The sequence below is a fragment of the Mercenaria mercenaria genome, chromosome 5 (genome assembly GCF_021730395.1).
Source record: "Mercenaria mercenaria strain notata chromosome 5, MADL_Memer_1, whole genome shotgun sequence".
NCBI lineage: Eukaryota > Metazoa > Mollusca > Bivalvia > Venerida > Veneridae > Mercenaria > Mercenaria mercenaria.
This window is the reverse complement of record NC_069365.1, coordinates 4,095,235-4,114,574: the sequence shown is the minus strand read 5'-3', so window position 1 is coordinate 4,114,574 and position 19,340 is coordinate 4,095,235. Positions and strand designations below refer to the sequence as shown.

Below are 19,340 nucleotides of genomic sequence, written 5' to 3'. Positions count from 1 at the left end.
CAGTCTATATGATATCTTAACAAATAATAAACAACAACGAGCCAATATTGGCTAGATATCTATCCAATATACACACAAAATCGGCCCTGCAGTTTGCTAGCTATGTATTATAAAGTATATCTTAAGAGTAATAGCAAGTATAAGGCATATGGGGTTGACAGGTTCAGAATCAGATTTTGTAGGTAAAGTCGTTGCATTTGAGTATACCCAAATTAAACCAGGCCACATGTCGTGAATCTAATCACTTAGGACATTAATGGAACGCCATGTACGCAACGGAGTACTCCGTATGACCATCAGCAAGATATATTCCTTTCTAAGAGAACATCTATAACTCAGTAGCATAGTGTGCGGTTACGTCACGCACGAATCATAAGAACATAAAGCAAGTTGCAAAGAGGGACAACTCCTCGGAAGGTTCCGATCATTGGAAAGCCAAAGTCCTATATTTGAAGGCGAGGAAGGGGGGAAGCTACATCCAAGATCCAAACATACATCCAATATTCACAGTTTGTATTCATTAGTTTTAAAAAAATGTCTGGGGAGGACCCCCGAACCCGCGTTCACTTCAAAGTTGGGGAAATAAGGAAACACAATTATCTGTGTTCATTGCATAGAGTAAGTTAGTGAGATTATAGTATATAAAAATAAATTGATCACGTTCCTGGTAGGCCTTCTTGAACATCTTATCATGTAGTTATGAAAGATTGAAAGATGAAAGTGAAGGATATGTCTACGTGAAGCAAGACTTATTTCACAACTATTAACCGCTAACATGATAGCACAGTGGTTCGAAATCACCTCAGACTTTTTTTTTACTTCAGTGTAATGTAATGTTATCAATATTGTTTTTATTTTTACATTATTTTATGTAACATAATTCACAAATGTTAACTGTTTTCTCTTGTCATATTTATTTTCTGGAAATGCTGATGACAAGTAATGTACCCTTTTATCTAAGATACATTCAAAGATTTTTATTAATTGCTAAATTGAATACAAGTGTATTTTTTTCAATAAATGACCCATTAAAATCATGATAAATTTGATAAGTGTGGCAATTGTCCTGCCTATTAATTTTTCAGATAAAATTTGAAAAAAACAAGAGCTGTCTCCATAGGATGACACATGCCCCCGATGGCACTTTGAATGAATAGTTATGGCCGATGTTAGAGTTTAGGACCTTTGACCTACGGACCTGGGTCTTGCGCGCGACACGTCGTCTTACTGTGGTACAAATTCATGCCCAGTAATTTTAAAATCCTTGCATGAATGACAAAGATATGGACCGGACACGCCCATCAATGTACTATCATGAAATATGACCTTTAACGTCTAAGTGTGACCTTGGTCTTTGAGCTACAGACCTAGGTCTTGCGCGCGACACGTCGTCTTACTGTGGTACACATTCATGCCCAATAAATTTAAAATCCATGCATGAATGACAAAGATATGGACCGTACACGCCCATCAATGCACTATCATGAAATATGACCTTTAACGTCTAAGTGTGACCTTGACCTTTGAGCTACGGACCTGGGTCTTGCGCGCGACACGTCGTCTTACTGTGGTACACATTCATGCCAAGTTATTTGAAACTCCATCCATGGATGACAAAGATATGGACCGGACACGAATGCACTATCATGAAAAATGACCTTTAACGTCTAAGTGTGACCTTGACCTTTGAGCTACGGACCTGGGTCTTGCGCGCGACACGTCGTCTTACTGTGGTACACATTCATGCCAAGTTATTTGAAAATCCATCCATCGATGACAAAGATATGGACCGGACACAAATGCACTATCATGAAAAATGACCTTTAACGTCTGTGTGTAACCTTGACCTTTGAGCTACGGACCTGGGTCTTGCGCGCGACACGTCGTCTTACTGTGGTACACCTTCATGCAAAGTTATTTGAAAATCCATCCATCGATGACAAAGATATGGACCGGACAAGAAAATTGCGGACAGACAGACCGACAGACTGACAGACGGTTCAAAAACTATATGCCTCCCTTCGGGGGCATGAAAACAACAGATAAGGTCAAACTTAGGACTCAAACCAACAATCCCTCGATTGACAGCTAAACTTCTTGTCCGCACAGTTACCTGCACATGTGACATTATGTCAATAGAGAAATATATATGGAATTTATGTTCGGACACCAAAATATGAATTTACGGAACTATACGGAATATTCATGAGTGCCAGGTCAATGTTTACGAACAATACATGTACTAATATAAAGTTAAATGTTTATTTCACAATTAAATATTATCCCAGTCAAACCAATAACACGATGTAAAATCTCATTTAGGGAATACTCACACAATTCTTTTACAGTACACTTATTTATTCACATGTTATTTCAGGTTACTTGTATCAGAGATGATCTTTTACTATAGTGACATGTGTTTGGCATCGATATATAAATATAAAATATTACAAATTTTAAACACCCGGCCAAAACGGGCCTATATGTCACCTTATATAAATGTTCAACAATAATACACGGATACACACACTGAAATAATACAATAATGAACAAGGTCGTATTAAATTCAAAGTGCTTAAAAATGCAGCATTTTGTGTTATAAAATTGAACAATTTGTCCGAGGAGGACCCCCGATCATTGACCGTAACATATGCCACAATTTTCAATCAGATTATTTCAAATTTACAACTGTAGATTATATATGATAACATTGATTTTACAGCTGTAGATTTCAATTTACAGCTGTAAAACGACTGTAAAACAAATGTGCAAATGAGACACAGCTGTTAAAAAATTACAGTTGTAAAAATGAAAACGTTACAACTGTAAATATGCCTAAAGTTATATTACGGCTGTAAAAATGTTACAGGTGTTGAAAAAGAGGGCATTAATATAATGGACGAAAGCAGTATAAGGTACAAAACGTTTTAGAATGATTTTTTATGGTAGCAATTACTACAAAAATGGCAAAATGAATGAATTACTCAAACCAACAATCCCTAGACTGACAGCTAAACTTGTTGTCCGCACGGTTACCAGTACATGCGACATTATGTCAATAGAGAAATATATATGGAATAGTTTTACTGCTATATGATTTCGGACACCGAATATTAATTTACGAAAATATACGGAATATTCATGAGTGCCAGGTCCATATTTACGAACAATACATGTACTAAAGTTAAATGAATTTCACAATTAAATATTATCGCAGTCAATTGTTCAAACCAATAACACGATGTAAAATCTCATTTAGGGAATACTCACACAATTCTTTTACAGTACACTTATTTATTCACATGTTATTTCAGGTTACACCCGGCCCTTTCACCTTTCATAAATGTTCAAAAATAATTCACGGATACACACATTATATATAAAATAATACAAAAATGAACCCCATATTAAATTTAAAGTGCTTAAATACTTGTTAAAAGTTAGTTCTTCATTCATAGAAATCTAATGAACTAATTAAGTAATATCGGTTAAAGAAATCGGGGTATCAAGGTTGTTGTTTTTACATCTTTATGTATTATTTACACAAAGTCTAATGAAAGGTAATTATCACTTTTAATTCATTCCCAATGGTCTTTTATGTTCTTAATTTCGAAACATTCTGTCGGTCCTGTGCCCAAATGAAAGAAAAAGTACCCAGCCATTTTATAACGCGCTGTATCATACTAACCACCGACTAATAATCATAAATGGGGCATTAAATGGGGACTGGTTGATATCGTTTTTGTTTCTGAACACCAGCATTTATGCAAATAAAATGTGTGTTCTTTTCTGTCCTGTTCTGTTCTACAAATAATTAAGAAATGATAAATATGCTCCTATATTTTATCAGTTATTAATCCCTTACTCGTGATTAAATTATTACGCATCCGAACTCCTGCCCATATTTTATTAACTGATAAAATTATTGGAACATATTGATTATTTTGATTCTAACAATGCAAATAATTCGCAATTTACAGTATTACATTTTCAGAGTAATTAGTCATTCGAGTTACCCCCATGGTTAGAAAGTGTTGCATAGCCAATGGAACGTAGATCTATAGATATTTGTTCCTTTTTTATTAGACTTTTGAGAAGTATTTATAAACTAGTAATCTAACAGCTCGCAAACTATTTATGAACAGTTACGAGCTTAACTTTTACATGACGTCACATTATTATCACATCATACTTATCATATCATACATTTTTGACGTCACCGCTGAATCATACTTGAGCTAATTTAATTCGCTGTAGAGATCAAAACGTATGTAACGGTCCTAAACATAAGTCAGTATGACTTTTTAGTATAATTATGTTTTTGAAATCTTGTTTTCAGCTGTATTACCCTGAAATAATTCGTATGTAATGGAACAAAAGTAGAATAGTAGAATCTCTTACGTTACAATCGTAGGGGGCAAAATATATCAGCCAATCAAATTTTATCGAACACTCATGAATATATTGACTGTTTGCTTTATCCTTATATAGCAATTAAATGCAAGTTGTGTTAGAATAACATATAATATACTTCACTAGTCACCCGTCATAATTTGGTAAAAGAAATATTGTGTTATTCATATTCGTCATTTACTTTTCTGTCAAACGTGTGGTGATTTAATATTGTCACCATCTATTAATCAAAGGGAGGTCATAGTATGCGTTTGTCACGGATCGTGTAGTTATATTTTTATCATCATGTGCTGCGCATTTTGCAAAATGAAGTAGCATTACTCAGTAACAACTGCATCATATATGCGTCTCTAAGTGTTTTTAATATTTAACATGTATACATACACGACTGTTTATAGAACAGAATAAATACCACAGTTAGTCAGTATTATGCAATATTATTATGCACAATTATGACATTATCTTCTAAAATTATCGTCATTGACGAGAGTCAGTCTTGCTGATAAAATTCTACAACGAAGCTCTGCTGGGAGAATTTTGAACATAGTAACGCAATCTTTACGAATATCTCCATACGTTTGTTTGCTTCCTGGACCAACTGTCGTCTGTAAACTCGGGTTATAGTTGCTAAACTTACTTTCAGCATTAAAACCCACCTCATCACTGTAATGACAATATCCGCATTTCGCTATCGTTTGTACAGCTCGAGTGACGATATCTGTATAGTTTAGAGTATCGGCTAATTTCAAGACGTAGAGGCACTCTCTTACTGGTTCCAGTTGATAGAGAATATTGATACCGGTACATGATCCCGCTCTTTCGACTGCATTTGATAACATGGAATTCATGACGGTCTTGCATTTCTCAACAATTGAAGTTACTTGGTATTCTTCCGCAAAGGGGGCAATGTAAAGAACATTTGAAACTGAAAGATATAAGACAACGCATGCATTTAATTCAGAAGATAATTATTCATTAACTGACAAATCTGCATAACGAGCAAATATGGTGACGTAAAAAAATTACAAACATGTGATATAGAATTACTTATACATTCAAACATAACCAGAACAATTACATTCAGATTTAAATATAAAGATTTCAAATAAAAGTAATATTAAAGGCGTTAATCTAAAGGGTTTGCTTCATTAACATAACATCATTTTAACATAACAGCAATTGTACATGTACTGTACTAATAAGTTTGGTACTTTTATTCGCTGTCTTTGCTAGAAGAGATAATATCAATACATGTTTGAACAGATGACAGAACTTTTCTGACAAAATATTTCATTCTGATATTCAGATTCAACTAACTAACTTGAATACATTTTACAATTGTAATATTGTCTGTCATTATATAGTAAAACTACCGAGTTTAAGCTTATCCAGACTTCACTGAACTCAACCAGACATCGCAAAAATCAACCAGACATCACCGAACTCAACCAGACATCACCGAACTCAAAACTAACTCAAGCAGACATCACCGAAATCAACCAGACACCACTGAACTCAACCAGTCATCTCCGAACTCAACCAGACATCACAGAAATCAACCAGACATCACAGAACTCAAAACGAACTCAACCAGACATCACGGATATCAACCAGACATCACTGAACTCAACCAGCCGTTTCCGAACTCAGCCAGTCATCAAAGAAATCGACCACACATCAGAGAAATCAACCAGACATCAGGTATCAATGAACTTAAACCAAACTCAACCAGACATCACATAAATCAACCAGACTTCATCGAACTCAAACCGAACTCAACCAGACATCACGGAAATCAATCAAACATCATTGAACTCAACCAGACATCTCCGAACTCAACCATACATCACAGAAATCACCCAGACATTACCAAAATCAACCAGACATCTCCAAACTCAACCAGACTTCACAGAAATCAACCAGACGTCATCAAACTCAACACCAGACATCACAGAAATCAACCAGACATCACCAAACTCAACCAGACATCACAGAAATCAACCAGACATCACTGAACTCAACCAAGCATCATTGAACTCAACCAGACACCTCCGACACCAACCAGACACTACAAACGTGTGATATAATGAGACCATGAATCAGAAATGATTAGTACAAAGCTTGTATGCTCTCTCTCTCTCTCTCTCCCTCTCTGTCTTTCTGCCTCTCTCTCTCTCTCTCTCTCTCTCTCTCTCTCTCTCTCACACGCACGCACACATGCACGCGTCGCCAAATCACAAAAGCTAATTTTGTAGTTTCAGTGCGCAAACCACTTTACAAATTTGTCATTCTTGTTAAAAGATCAAATATTTTTGAGATAGTAGCATCAGTGCAACCAAAGTTCTAAAAGAGAGTGTACTACTCAAACATATAAGAAGTTCAAACATGCTATAGTAGCATCATCTAACATGCTGATTTTCCTCGCACGAATTAAGTCATTAACAAGTCACAACCAATCTGGCGATATCCGCCTTATTATGAAACACAATGTCCTTCTTTTGTATAGTTATACAGAACTAGATTTACAAGTAATCATCTTTATTTTTTTTTGTTTTGTATCTTTTTGACATGAATCTGTTTTGTTAAATCCCTATAATGACATTGTGTCTATATAGTTTTGTTTGTGTAATGTATTATGAAGCGTATCTGTCCCAAAACTTAATTACGAAATATTTGCCGACACGTATTGTTGTATATTACTAATGATCAGCCTGGCGACAATTTACATACCATTCAAATGTATGATTTTGTTTTATCTTTCTTCTTTCCCAAACTAATTTAAAGACCCCTTCTGATACATGGAACATTTATAAATACGATCAGGCTGTGCTTGACAGCCGTTTGCATTTGCTGTGAGTAACACCATTTCATCTGCAAAAACAACAGAAAATATTTTCTGTTACGTTGTTAGGTAACAATTTTCACGTTCAGGATTGGGATAATAAGATATGTTCCTATTATCTAATTACAAAAGTGGCCGTTAAAGTGGTCTGATGTGTTCACATTTGATGTTAACTGAACAAGTGACTTGACCACATGACAATATATAGACATCAGCATTAGAAAATCTTTGATGAAACACTGTAGTGAACAAAATATTTTAATTAGCAGTAAAATTTAAAGTGAAGAACTATGAATCTCTTTAAAGCCAAACTCAGCATATATAAAGCAATTAAAGTACAAGTGTTTGATCTATATATGGTTGTAAAACTGAATCAACAATTCTCAAAAATGTGAATATGAACGTCAACAACAACAATTACACAATGGAATGTGCAACACCCATTAAATTCCCTAGCCCCGATGTAAGCTGACTTCTACTAAAGACCCGCCACAATCTAGTGACCTAATTTTTCCTCTCACACGAACTTCGTGCAAATCATTCTGATAATACTGGTATAATATAGCTATTATATATTATATCAAGATGATCGGTGGACAATTTAGGCCCTCCCTGCATAAATGTGTTTTCACAACTTCATCTTCAAATTTATTCAGTCAATCTTTTTCAATATAGTTATAAAAACATGGAGAAATAACTATCGTACACTGTAGGAACAAAGTGTGGTCTAAACTCATCATAATACATACAGTACTACATACAGTATTGTGCATACCTCTATGTAAATTCAACAATATATTTAGACATTATACACATTGTCGTGGCCTTCTGTATGCCACTGTTAATTCGTAACTAGATACTTGTTATTTCTCATTTTCTCTAAGTAAAGCATGTATAATTACATTCATGGAAATACAAAAGAATAAACGGTTATTTTGTGGCGCGTCATTAAAGACCCACCACAACCTAGTGACCTACTTTTTTCACTCACAAAATATTCATGAAAATCATTCTTGAAATACAGGTAATATACAGTTATACTACAAACTTATTCAGTCAATCTCTTTTCAGCATAGTTTCAAAAACATAAATGAACTAGAAAATGCAAAGTGCTATAGGCAAGAAGTCAATAGGGGTCAGGAGCGAAAGTCAAAGAGACACTGATGGTTGGCTGCAATAGGGATCATCTACTTGGCATGTCCAGTCATCCCGCTAAATTTCAACACTCGTGGCCTAGTGGTTCTCAAGTCACTGTTCAGGCTCCTGTGACCTTGGCCTTTGATCAAGTGACCTCAAAATAAATAGGGGTCATCTACTCTGCATGTCCAATCATCCTATTAAGTTTCAACATTCTGGGTCAAGTGGTTCTCAAGTTATTTCCAAAAAATGATTTTTCATGAACAGGCCACTGTGACCTTGACCTTTAATAGACTGACCCCAAAATCAATAGGGGTCATCTGCATGTTCAATCATCCTATTAGGTTTCAACATTCTGGGTCAAGTGGTTCTCAAGTTATTGATCGGAACTGGTTATCAATGTTTAGGCCCCTGTGACCTTGACCTTTAACGGAGTGACCCCAAAAACAATAAGAGTCATTTACTCTGCATAAAGAATCACCCTATGAAGTTTCAACATTCTAGGTCGAGAGGTTCTCAAGTTATTGATTGGAAATGGTTTTCCATGTTCAGGCCCCTGTGGCTTTGACCTTTAACAGAGTGACCCTAAAATCGTTAGGGTTCATCTGCTCTGCATGACCAATTATCCTACGAAGTTTCATCATTCTGGGTCAAGTGGTTCTCAAGTTACTGACCGGAAATGGTTTTCAATGTCCGGGCCCCTGTGACCTTGACCTTTCACAGAGTGACCCCAAAATCGTAAGGGATCATCTACTCTTTATGACCAATCATCCTGTTAAGTTTCAACATTCTGGGTCAACTGGTTCTCAAGTTACTGACCGGAAATTGTTTTCAATGTTCAGGCCCCTGTGACCTTGATCTTTAATGGAGTGACTCCAAAATCGATAGGGATCATCTACTTTGCATGTACAATCATCCTATGAAGTTTCAACATTCTGGGTCAAGTTGTTCTCTATTTATTGATCAGAAATGGTTTGCAATGTTCAGGCCCCTGTGACCTTGACCTTTGACGAAGTGATCCCATAATCAATAAGGATCATCTACTCTTTATGACCAATCATCCTATCAAGTTTCACTTTTCTGGGTCAGGTGGTTCTCTAGTTATTGATTGGAAATGGTTTTCAATGTTCAGGCCCCTGTGACCTTGAACTTTGACGGAGTGACTCCAAAATCAATAGGGGTCATCCACTCTTCATGACCACTCATCCTATGAAGTTTTAACATTCTGGGTCAAGTGGTTCTCTAGTTATTGATCGGAAATGGTTTTCAATGTCCGGGCCCCTATGACCTTGACCTTTCACAGAATGACCCCAAAATCATTAGGGGTCATCTACTCTTTATAACCAATCATCCTATTAAGTTTCAACATTCTGGGTCAAGTGGTTCTCAAGTTACTGACCGGAAATTGTTTTCAATGTTCAGGCCCCTGTGACATTGACCTTTAATGGAGTGACCCCAAAATCGATAGGGGTCATCTACTTTGCATGTACAATCATCCTATTAGGTTTCAACATTCTGGGTCAAGTGGTTCTCTAGTTATTGATCAGAAATGGTTTTCAATGTTCAGGCCCCTGTGACCTTGACCTTCGACGAAGTGCTCCCATAATCAATAAGAGTCATCTACTCTATATGACCAATCATCCTATCAAGTTTCAACTTTCTGGGTCAGGTGGTTCTCTAGTTATTGATTGGAAATGGTTTTCAATGTTCAGGCCCCTGTGACCTTGACCTTTGACAGAGTGACCCCAAAATCAATAGGTTTTATCTACTCTTTATGACCAATTATCCTATGAAGTTTCAACATTCTAGGTCATGTGGTTCTCTAGTTATTGATCAGAAATGGTTTCCAATGTTCAGGCCCCTGTGACCTTGACCTTTGACGGAGTGACCCCATAATCAATAGGGGTTATCTACTCTACATGACCAATCATCCTATGAAGTTTCAACATTCTGAGTCAAGTGTTTCTGTAGTTATTGATCGGAAATGGTTTTCAATGTTCAGGCCCCTGTGACCTTGACCTTTGATAGAGTGACCCCAAAAACAATAGGGGTCGTCTACTCCAGCAGCCCTACAACCTTATGAAGTTTGAAGGTTCTAGGTCAAATGGTTCTCCAGTTATTGCTCGGAAATGAAGTGTGACGTACGGACGGACGGACGGACAGGGCAAAAACAATATGTCTCCTGGGGGAGACATAATAATTATCTTACACTGTAGAAAAAAAAATGTGATTGAAATGTCACTAAATACACTGATTTCTGTACATATTGCTACAGTTATTCAATAAAATGTTAGGACATTACACACATTGTCTTGGCCTAATATATGCCACTAGATACTTGTTATTTCTCATTTTCTTCATGCAAAGCATGTATAATTACTATCATGGAAACACAAAAGAATACAGTTATTTTGTGGTGCCTCTTTAAAGAAAAAGTAAGTATACATGATTTGCATGAAAAGTATGAGATATACAAGAATATAGTTTCAAACTGGCAGTGACATATATTAGGCCAAGGCAATGTGTTTAATGTCTTAACATTTTATTGAATTAATGCAGTACATGTTATATGTACATAAATCAGTTTCAATCACCTTTTGTTTCTACAGTGTAAGACAGTTATTAATCTATATTCTTAAAACTATGCTGAAAAGAGATTATCTGAATAAGTTTCTAGTTAAAGTTGTGAATACACATTTATTCATTTTTTGTTTGTTTTGGGTTTAACGCCGTTTTCCAACAGTATTTCAGTCATGTAACGGCGGGTAGTTAAACAAACCAGTGATCCTGGATTCTGTACCAGTACAAACTTGTTCTCCGCAAATAACTGCCAGCTTCCCCACATGAATCAGAGGTGGAGGACTAATGATTCCAGACACAATGTCGTTTATCAAATAGTCACGGAGAACATACGCCCCGCCCGAGGATCGAACTCACGACCCTGCGATCCGTAGACCAACGCTCTTATCTACTGAGCTAAGTGGGTGGGCTACATTTATTCAGGAAGGGACTAAATTGTACACCTGGAAACTTGTATAGGTCTGTATTGTAAAAATGATTTTCATAACGTTTTTTTTTTTTTTTTTTTTTTTGTGGGCGAAAAAAGTAGGTCACTAGGTCGTGGTGGGTATTTAACCGAAATATTGAGTGAACTACTTGATCCAAAAAGACAGAAAATAAAACAACACTGAATCCAAGTACGGTAATAAAGAGATTTCAACCTTCGCCTTCCCCTTCAACGTCTCTTGCGAAGTTAACGTATGAAGTTGAAGTTTCGATTAAAATTCCTTGAGATTTCAAACTTTACAATGAACCTTACTTCTTTTAATCCGCCCATTCAATTTATGTGTAATTATGATCGTTTTTCTCGTGCATTTTGATATCAATTGTCTGAAAGTGCATGACTTTTACATAAGGTTTTAAAAATGAAAATTAAATACAAACATTTCAATTAACATAATCATCGCATGGATATAAGTGCGATTACAAAAGAAAAACATTTTATATAAAATGATGTCAGTATACAATGCACGATTGTAAATTATATATGAGAGGAAATAAAAATGATAATCATATCAACGTATTCTATTGCTGATGGTGTTCTTGAAAGATATTACAGTTAATATTTTTAAACAAAAACATGAGACACCAACTACTACAAATGCATTTCTCGATATACTTTGTAGAGATTTACCCTAAGCCTTCTTTACGCAAGGGAAACAATCTAATTATATAGTGAAATTGTTGAGTGAACACCGTTTCTTAATCCTAATCCTGCCCATGTTATATCAGTGCAAAGGAAAAGTAACCTATCTATGATAAATGCCATGTATAATTACACAGTTATGCCTCTAACAGTCTTGAAATTGATTTCTTCGATTTTCTCATATTTCTAGATATTTTTCCCATACTTTGACGCATATGTATGGGTAGTTGAGATTGTTCTCTTTCCAGCAATAATTTTTTCAACAATTTTCACTTTGTGAAATTCTGTGGGTTTTGATTTTTTTTTAAAAATCGTCTGTTTGTTGACAAATTTCACCACAAAAATGTCCTACTTTCCCCAGGGCAATCAATTATTTGATCTTTACATAGTTTTGTATTCAGGTTGCTAATCCATGTGGCAAATGTGCATGCTTTTTTCATGGTTAGAGGTAAAAAGTGGGTAGTTTGGATGAGGTACTAGGTCAATTGTCACCTAAGCCTATCATAAAGTCTTTGCGGAGTTGTCTCCATTTTTTCCAAATATTTCATCTGGGATCATTTTTTTTCAGCTCAAATAACTCTTTTTCAGGAATTGATATTTTAATAATTTTTTCAGTCCTTGTATTCTGATGCAGTTAACTTCACATACATATAATATAGATAGCTCCTACTTGAAGTTTGTATTTTCAGTTACAATGCCTATTAACTTTGAAGTTAAGTTAAATATATATTGAGATAAAGCAAACACAAAAGGCTGTTGACTAGTACTTCATAGTTTGTTTTAAAGTGTTTTTTTTTTTCGGCGACGCCGTCTAAATTCGTTTTCGTTACCTATGCCACGTGACTTCAGTTTGCAAATCAAACTACTTGATAACGCATTATAGATAATTTATCAAAATGGAAGATTTATGCAACACTCTGCCTGATTGGACGAGAGTGTCAATTTCTTTCACTCTGTTGATTGTGCTACGCTGAGTGAAATGTAGACAAAGCGTTTATCCTAAACGACGCTGTTCACAGTTTTAAAGCTAACTTTGGCTCAGTATATTTAGCAAGAATATTGATATATCTCAAAATGATAAGTAAGTTTAATAAATATGATAAAAACCTGTTCAAATACCAACATATATCTAATTAAAGAAAGAGCTGAATACGGTCTGTGTATCACATGAATAAGGGTGTGATAAGAGTATTTTATGTAGAGAAGTGCTTTTTAAAAGATTTTACTTGTTACAATTGTCGTCTGTATATGAAAAGGTTTCTTGCTTTTGTGACTTATTCAGATTGCATATTAAAATGAGTACTTGTTTGCTTTGATATATTTGTTATAAATTATTTAACTGATTTATTATATATGAATATTTTTCTTTAGTATGATATGCAAATATTGAACTCAGTTGAAATCTGTTTTACTATATATATGCTATATAATGACCGAATCTCATTACACTGAAATGAAGGTGCGCTGAATACAGTTTATCTATGTGATATGACTACGGTCAAACTTTGCTTATGAAACAGAAATATTGAAATAATTACAACTGTATGTTTTGCTTGACCTTCACTTTTTAATAGGTGTGACGTCATTGTCCAAAGATTCATGAATAGCGAATATGCATTTGTTAAAGCGGGATCAATTGGCCTATTTTAGAAAAAAATAAAAATAATAAATAAAAAAATCCTTTGATTTTTTCTCATGTATTCTAATCAAACTTGATTTGTAGCATCTTTATTAGGCCCGCAGCCAACTTTGTTCAGCTGGGACATTTGACCCCTTTTAGGGGCTGCTAGAGCTAAAGCTAGAAATGCCTTTATACAGCGTCTCATGAACAGCTTGGTGGATCTTTGTCATACTTGGTCTGGAGCATCATTATAAGGTCCTCTTCCAAATTTATTTATATAGGAACTTGTGCCCTATTAGGGACCACTATAGCTAAAAGTAGATATGTCTTTCTTCGTATTAACCAATAAAATGTAATGGATTTTTATCAAACTCGACGTGTAACAATATCGTAAGGTCTCCTGCTATTTTGTTACAAATGGGGATAGGGACCAATTTAGCTAAAAATATAAACACGTTTAATGACCTCTTCTCATGAACCGATTCATGAATCTTCATCAAACTACTCAGCGGCTGTAACTATTCGTCTAAGGATAAACGAAACAAAATTGCAACCCTACGAAACCTTTGCAAAGAATTAAAAGAGAACCATTTAAATTGTTAAAGTGCGGTGTTTAGTTTTGCAATTTGAAAAATGTTAGATGAAAGATGAATGTTAGATGAAAAATTCATAAACTTCTTTCCTTATTACAATTCGCCGACCATCATTTTTAAAGATATTTCTTGTTTACTTTGAATTGGTACTTTGTACATCGAATTCCTTAAAATACGCGTTTTACTTGTAGACTGTACCTGTTGAAAATCTAACCTTTTAAAAGATATGTTGATAACATGAGCCGATATACATAATTTATGAATACATTTAACAAGCGATTTGAAACAAATGTAAGATACTCTCGTGATATCATACGTTCTGGCATCGTGGCACTCAGTTTGACTCTGTATAATGCCAAAACTATCAGACAGCACAATATAATCGTGGCAAGTCACCATTTGTTTAGCGAAACAGTCATGAACTGCTAGGTGGAGACGAAAATTGTCGCACGAAATAACATGTTGGCATATACATGTATTTATTTGAATATACTTTTTCATAAGTAAAGCATGTGCAGATCAAGGAATTTTGATTAGAGAGCCACCAACTTTAAAGAGGGGTCACCCATTCATGCGTGGGGTGTGTGGGTGTGTGTGTGGGGGGGGGGGGGGGGCTTAGTCACACCAAGTTTCAAAACCGATTTTCTTTGTAAAATGTAAGAATCAAAGGGGGATTGATCAACAATGCCCTTCTGCCAGGCTCTGGGTCCGTGCATGTAAAGAATGGAGTTATCACATACGGCTAACAGGAAACTTCTCGCATCATGATATCATAGATCTGAAATTGTCTGATACTTCAGAATTTTTTTCCGTCTTACTAGTACCATTTTATGTTTATAATTAAAATGCAATTGTCTTAAGTGTCCGACAGAAACGGATTGATTTTTTTGGAAGTTAAAATAAAATGTTCCACGTCATGAATAAGGGTGTGATAAGAGCCTTTTATGTAGAAAAGTGCTTTTTAAAAAATTTCCATGTTACAATTGTCGTCTGTATATGAAAAGGTTTCTTGCTTTTGTGACTTATTCAGATTGCATATTAAAATGAGTACTTGTTTGCTTTGATATATTTGTTATAAATTATTTAACTGATTTATTATATATGAATATCTTTCTTTAGTATGGTATGCAAATATTGAACTCAGTTGAAATCTGTTTTATTATATATATGCTATATAATGACTGAATCTCATTTAACTGAAATGAAGGTACGCTGCATACAGTTTATCTATGTGACATGACTACGGTCAAACTATGCTTATGAAACAGAAATATTGAACTAATTACAGTTGTATGTTTTGCTTGACCTTCACTATTTTATAGGTGTGACGTCATTGTCCAAAGATTCATGAATAACGAATATGCATTTGTTAAAGCGGGATCAGTTGGCCTAATTTAGAAATAAATAAAAATAATAAATAAAAAAATCCTTTAATTGATTTTTTCTCATGTATTCTAATCAAACTTGATTTGTAGCATCTTTATTAGGCCCGCAGCCAACTTTGTTCAGCTGGGACATTTAACCCCTTTTAGGGGCTGCTAGAGCTAAAACTAGAAATGCCTTTATACAGCGTCTCATGAACAGCTTGGTGGATCTTTGTCATACTTGGTCTGGAGCATCATTATAAGGTCCTCTTCCAAATTTATTTATATAGGAACTTGGGCCCTATTAGGGACCACTATAGCTAAAAGTAGATATGCCTTTTTTCGCATTAACCACTAAAATGTAATGGATTTTATCAAACTCGACGTGTAACAATATTGTAAGGTCTCTTGCTATTTTGTTACAAATGGGGATAGGGGCCAATTTAGCTAAAAATATAAACACGTTTAATGACCTCTTCTCATGAACCGCTTCATGAATCTTCATCAAACTACTGCTGTAATTATTCGTCTAAGGATAAACGAAACAAAATTGCAACCCTACGAAACCTTTGCGAAAAATTAAAAGAGAACCATTTAAATTGTTAAAGTGCGGTGTTTAGTTTTGCAAAATGTTAGATGAAAGATGAATGTTCGATGAAAAATTCATAAAATTCTTTCCTTATTACAATTCGCTGACCATCATTTTTAAAGATATTTCTTGTTTCAAGTAAAATGACTGTGATGCCATGTGCCTCCATCCAGATTTCAGTCTTTGATGCCGAATATGTGGACAGAGTAGATGTACAAAGACTGAAGTTTTGACTTTCGTGATATCACATCTTCGGACGTTCAAAACTTCACTTCTTACGACAAAAATACCTTTCTGGTATAATCAATATTGCCTGAGGACACAAATATGCCGTAGAAGTTAAAGTCTGAACAAAATCTCAAAGTTTCTCAAAATCAGTTGATAACTTCATACTTCCAGGTTCAATTCAATGTATTTAGTTAAAATCATTAGCCAAACAAAACGTCATTATTCTTATACTTATAGATAGTGTTTCGCCATCAAATTTAGTCCAATTATACATATGGATAATCGAATAACTTAATAAGCAGAAATCCTGGAACTAAGCTTTTTATTTCACATAGTAATGAAGCGAAGTCTTAGGCTTACTTGATATTACATGGAAAACTTTAGTAGCAACGTCTGATATAAATAAAATACACGCATATCGGTGACGTTTTACCCCAAATATATATGAGAGACGTTGAAGGGAAGGCGAAGGTTGAAATCTCAAACTCTCTAACAACACTATGTCAACGTACGGGACAAAAAAACAACAACAACAACAATAAGCTCAAGTACGGGAGAGAAACAAAATCACCGAATCCAGGATCAACATCAGAAGACAGCTATGGCGTTCCATATTCCTCTATTTCACAATGCTTGTATGCCCACTAATGCACTCTTAAAATCACATTTATGTTTTTCAACACGGTATTGGTGTCTTTATGAATTGTATCTTACCTTCCACTGATTTCTGAATTCTCGGATGAATACACAAAAGAAACTCAAGAAAAAAAGCGTAGTTTTTCCCGGTCATCGTTATACTTTTCTGCTTCTTTTCTTTAAAGTCATGCGTGAACATAGCTTCGAATACAGGTGAGGCAACGCATAGAAAAGTGCGCGGAACAAACAACTTCTTCTCTCTAGAGGCTCCAAATACGAGCGTTACTTCATCATCATAAACACCATTGTTTGTGAATGGTTTTGAAGGTAACTCCTCAGTTTTTAGTTTTTTCGTCTGGCTTGCCATATTTGTTAAAAGAAAAAGTTTGCGCCAGAACGTATATCAATCCTCTTCCGTTGTGTAATGAGCAAAGCGTTATTCACAATGCGAATATTATTCAAACGATCAGTAATACAACAAAACGCAGTCCTTGGTTAAATGGTAAATATGCCATTAATAAATTTGAAAAGGTTTGACAAGGCATTCAAGTTGTTTTTCAATAATCGATTCTCGGATAGACAAGAAACGTGACACATACAAAAAACGGTACATTTTGCTTATCTTATTTCCTTTTAGGTGTTTGGTTATAGTGCATTTACATTTACATGCGATTTAAACGTAACATCGATCTATCGGAAAATCGATAAATTTGCCTATATAAACAAAGAAGGAAAAAATTACTTAAACTTAAATAGAAAAAGTTCTATTTGGAAATCAAAAATTCGATACCCCACGAATCAAAGTTTAATTTATTCCGGATATTATGAATATTTTTTAAAAAAAATAGTTTAATATTTGGTTGGTCCTTTTTGATTTTAAATAGACCCACCTTAGTTCATATAGACGCTGTAGGAAACGGGTAAAAAAAACCCTGACTTTTTCAAATATAACAGATAAAATGAGATATTTTCCGCAAATAATCAAAAAATCGATACCCATTAAAATGTAGAAAAAATATTCAGTTTTCGTTATGTTTAATTTGTTTTAAATTTTATAATTGTCAGCAGTACTTATTCAAGTCACGCAAATATGACATTTCTATTTAAGCACAATATAAGAAACTTAATCCTTACCATGCTAAATTACAATAATGAACTTATCTATCTTTCAATTTGGACAGTACTATTAATTATAAAAAGGGGTGCATACCAAAATGTTACTGGCTGAATGGCAGACAGTGCAGTTCATGATCAGTCTGCACGGATGTGTAGGCTGATCATGATCTACACTGATCGCAAAGAAAGAACCAATCGTGTCCAGCATGGTTAGGGTTAAGAATTTCCTTTTAAAAGTATAAATCTTATTTCTATACTTCTTTTTCTTTAAAGCGACTGGCCTCCAGATCGTTCGACAACAAAAATATACTTTCTAGATATCTGGAAAAAAATGCTATATTTCTTATGAAGGCTTCAAAGCTTAATTACTGACAAACTTTATTTTACGGAAACACATGAGAATTTGCTGTTTTTGCTACCTTTTACGATGAAAATCGAAAAGCGTTAGTGATTTAGAATTTTGAAAATATTTTAGAAACAAAAGCTCATATTCTAATGTTCATAATATGTGAAAGAAAGCGCGTATAGAGAAAGTATATACGCTTTCTAAATATTTTAGATAACATATTCATATTCTTGAATATTTATTTTATTTACTGACAGGTTTATGTGCGTAAATATTTCTTTTCTGTACATAGATATATATTAGCATGATCTACATCTACATCTTTCAGCCAACCGTCGATTTCCGACTATCACTGGGCGGCGCTGTCAGAGAAACAGTTGTTAAAGAAATGATATGTTACAATGTTAAAAGAATAAAAGCTAAAAAAGACAGTATGCTACAGTTAAAATAGGACAAATGGTGTTTCATGTATTAAAAAGAAAGTAAATTTATGTGTTCGATGTATAAAATGTAACGATTTCTAAATATTTTAGATAACATATCTAACATATCCATATTCTTAAATGTTACTTTTATTTGACAATCAATAAAGTATTACATAAATTTTCGACTTCTTCCAATTTTCACTTAAATGTTTTTAAAACTTCATTCAAGTATATCGTATAGCAAACCGCCGCCTGTAAATGCACCAGATAATGACCAAAGCTGTTAATTATCGATTTTCCCCCGTATTACTACGGAAATCAACG

General features: G+C 34.6%; 1 protein-coding gene across 1 annotated transcript; it reads right to left on the bottom strand.

Annotated features, from left to right (window-relative positions):
- Nucleotides 1–2,249: 2,249 nt before the first annotated feature.
- LOC123558749 (uncharacterized) lies at nt 2,250–17,625 on the bottom strand. The gene is made up of 2 exons (XM_045350614.2): nt 17,208–17,625; nt 2,250–5,338 (listed from the first exon to the last, which is right to left on the bottom strand). The coding sequence occupies exons 1-2, from the start codon at nt 17,494–17,496 to the stop codon at nt 4,872–4,874; spliced, it is 756 nt and encodes a 251-aa protein (XP_045206549.2). The 5' UTR covers nt 17,497–17,625; the 3' UTR covers nt 2,250–4,871.
- Nucleotides 17,626–19,340: the final 1,715 nt, after the last annotated feature.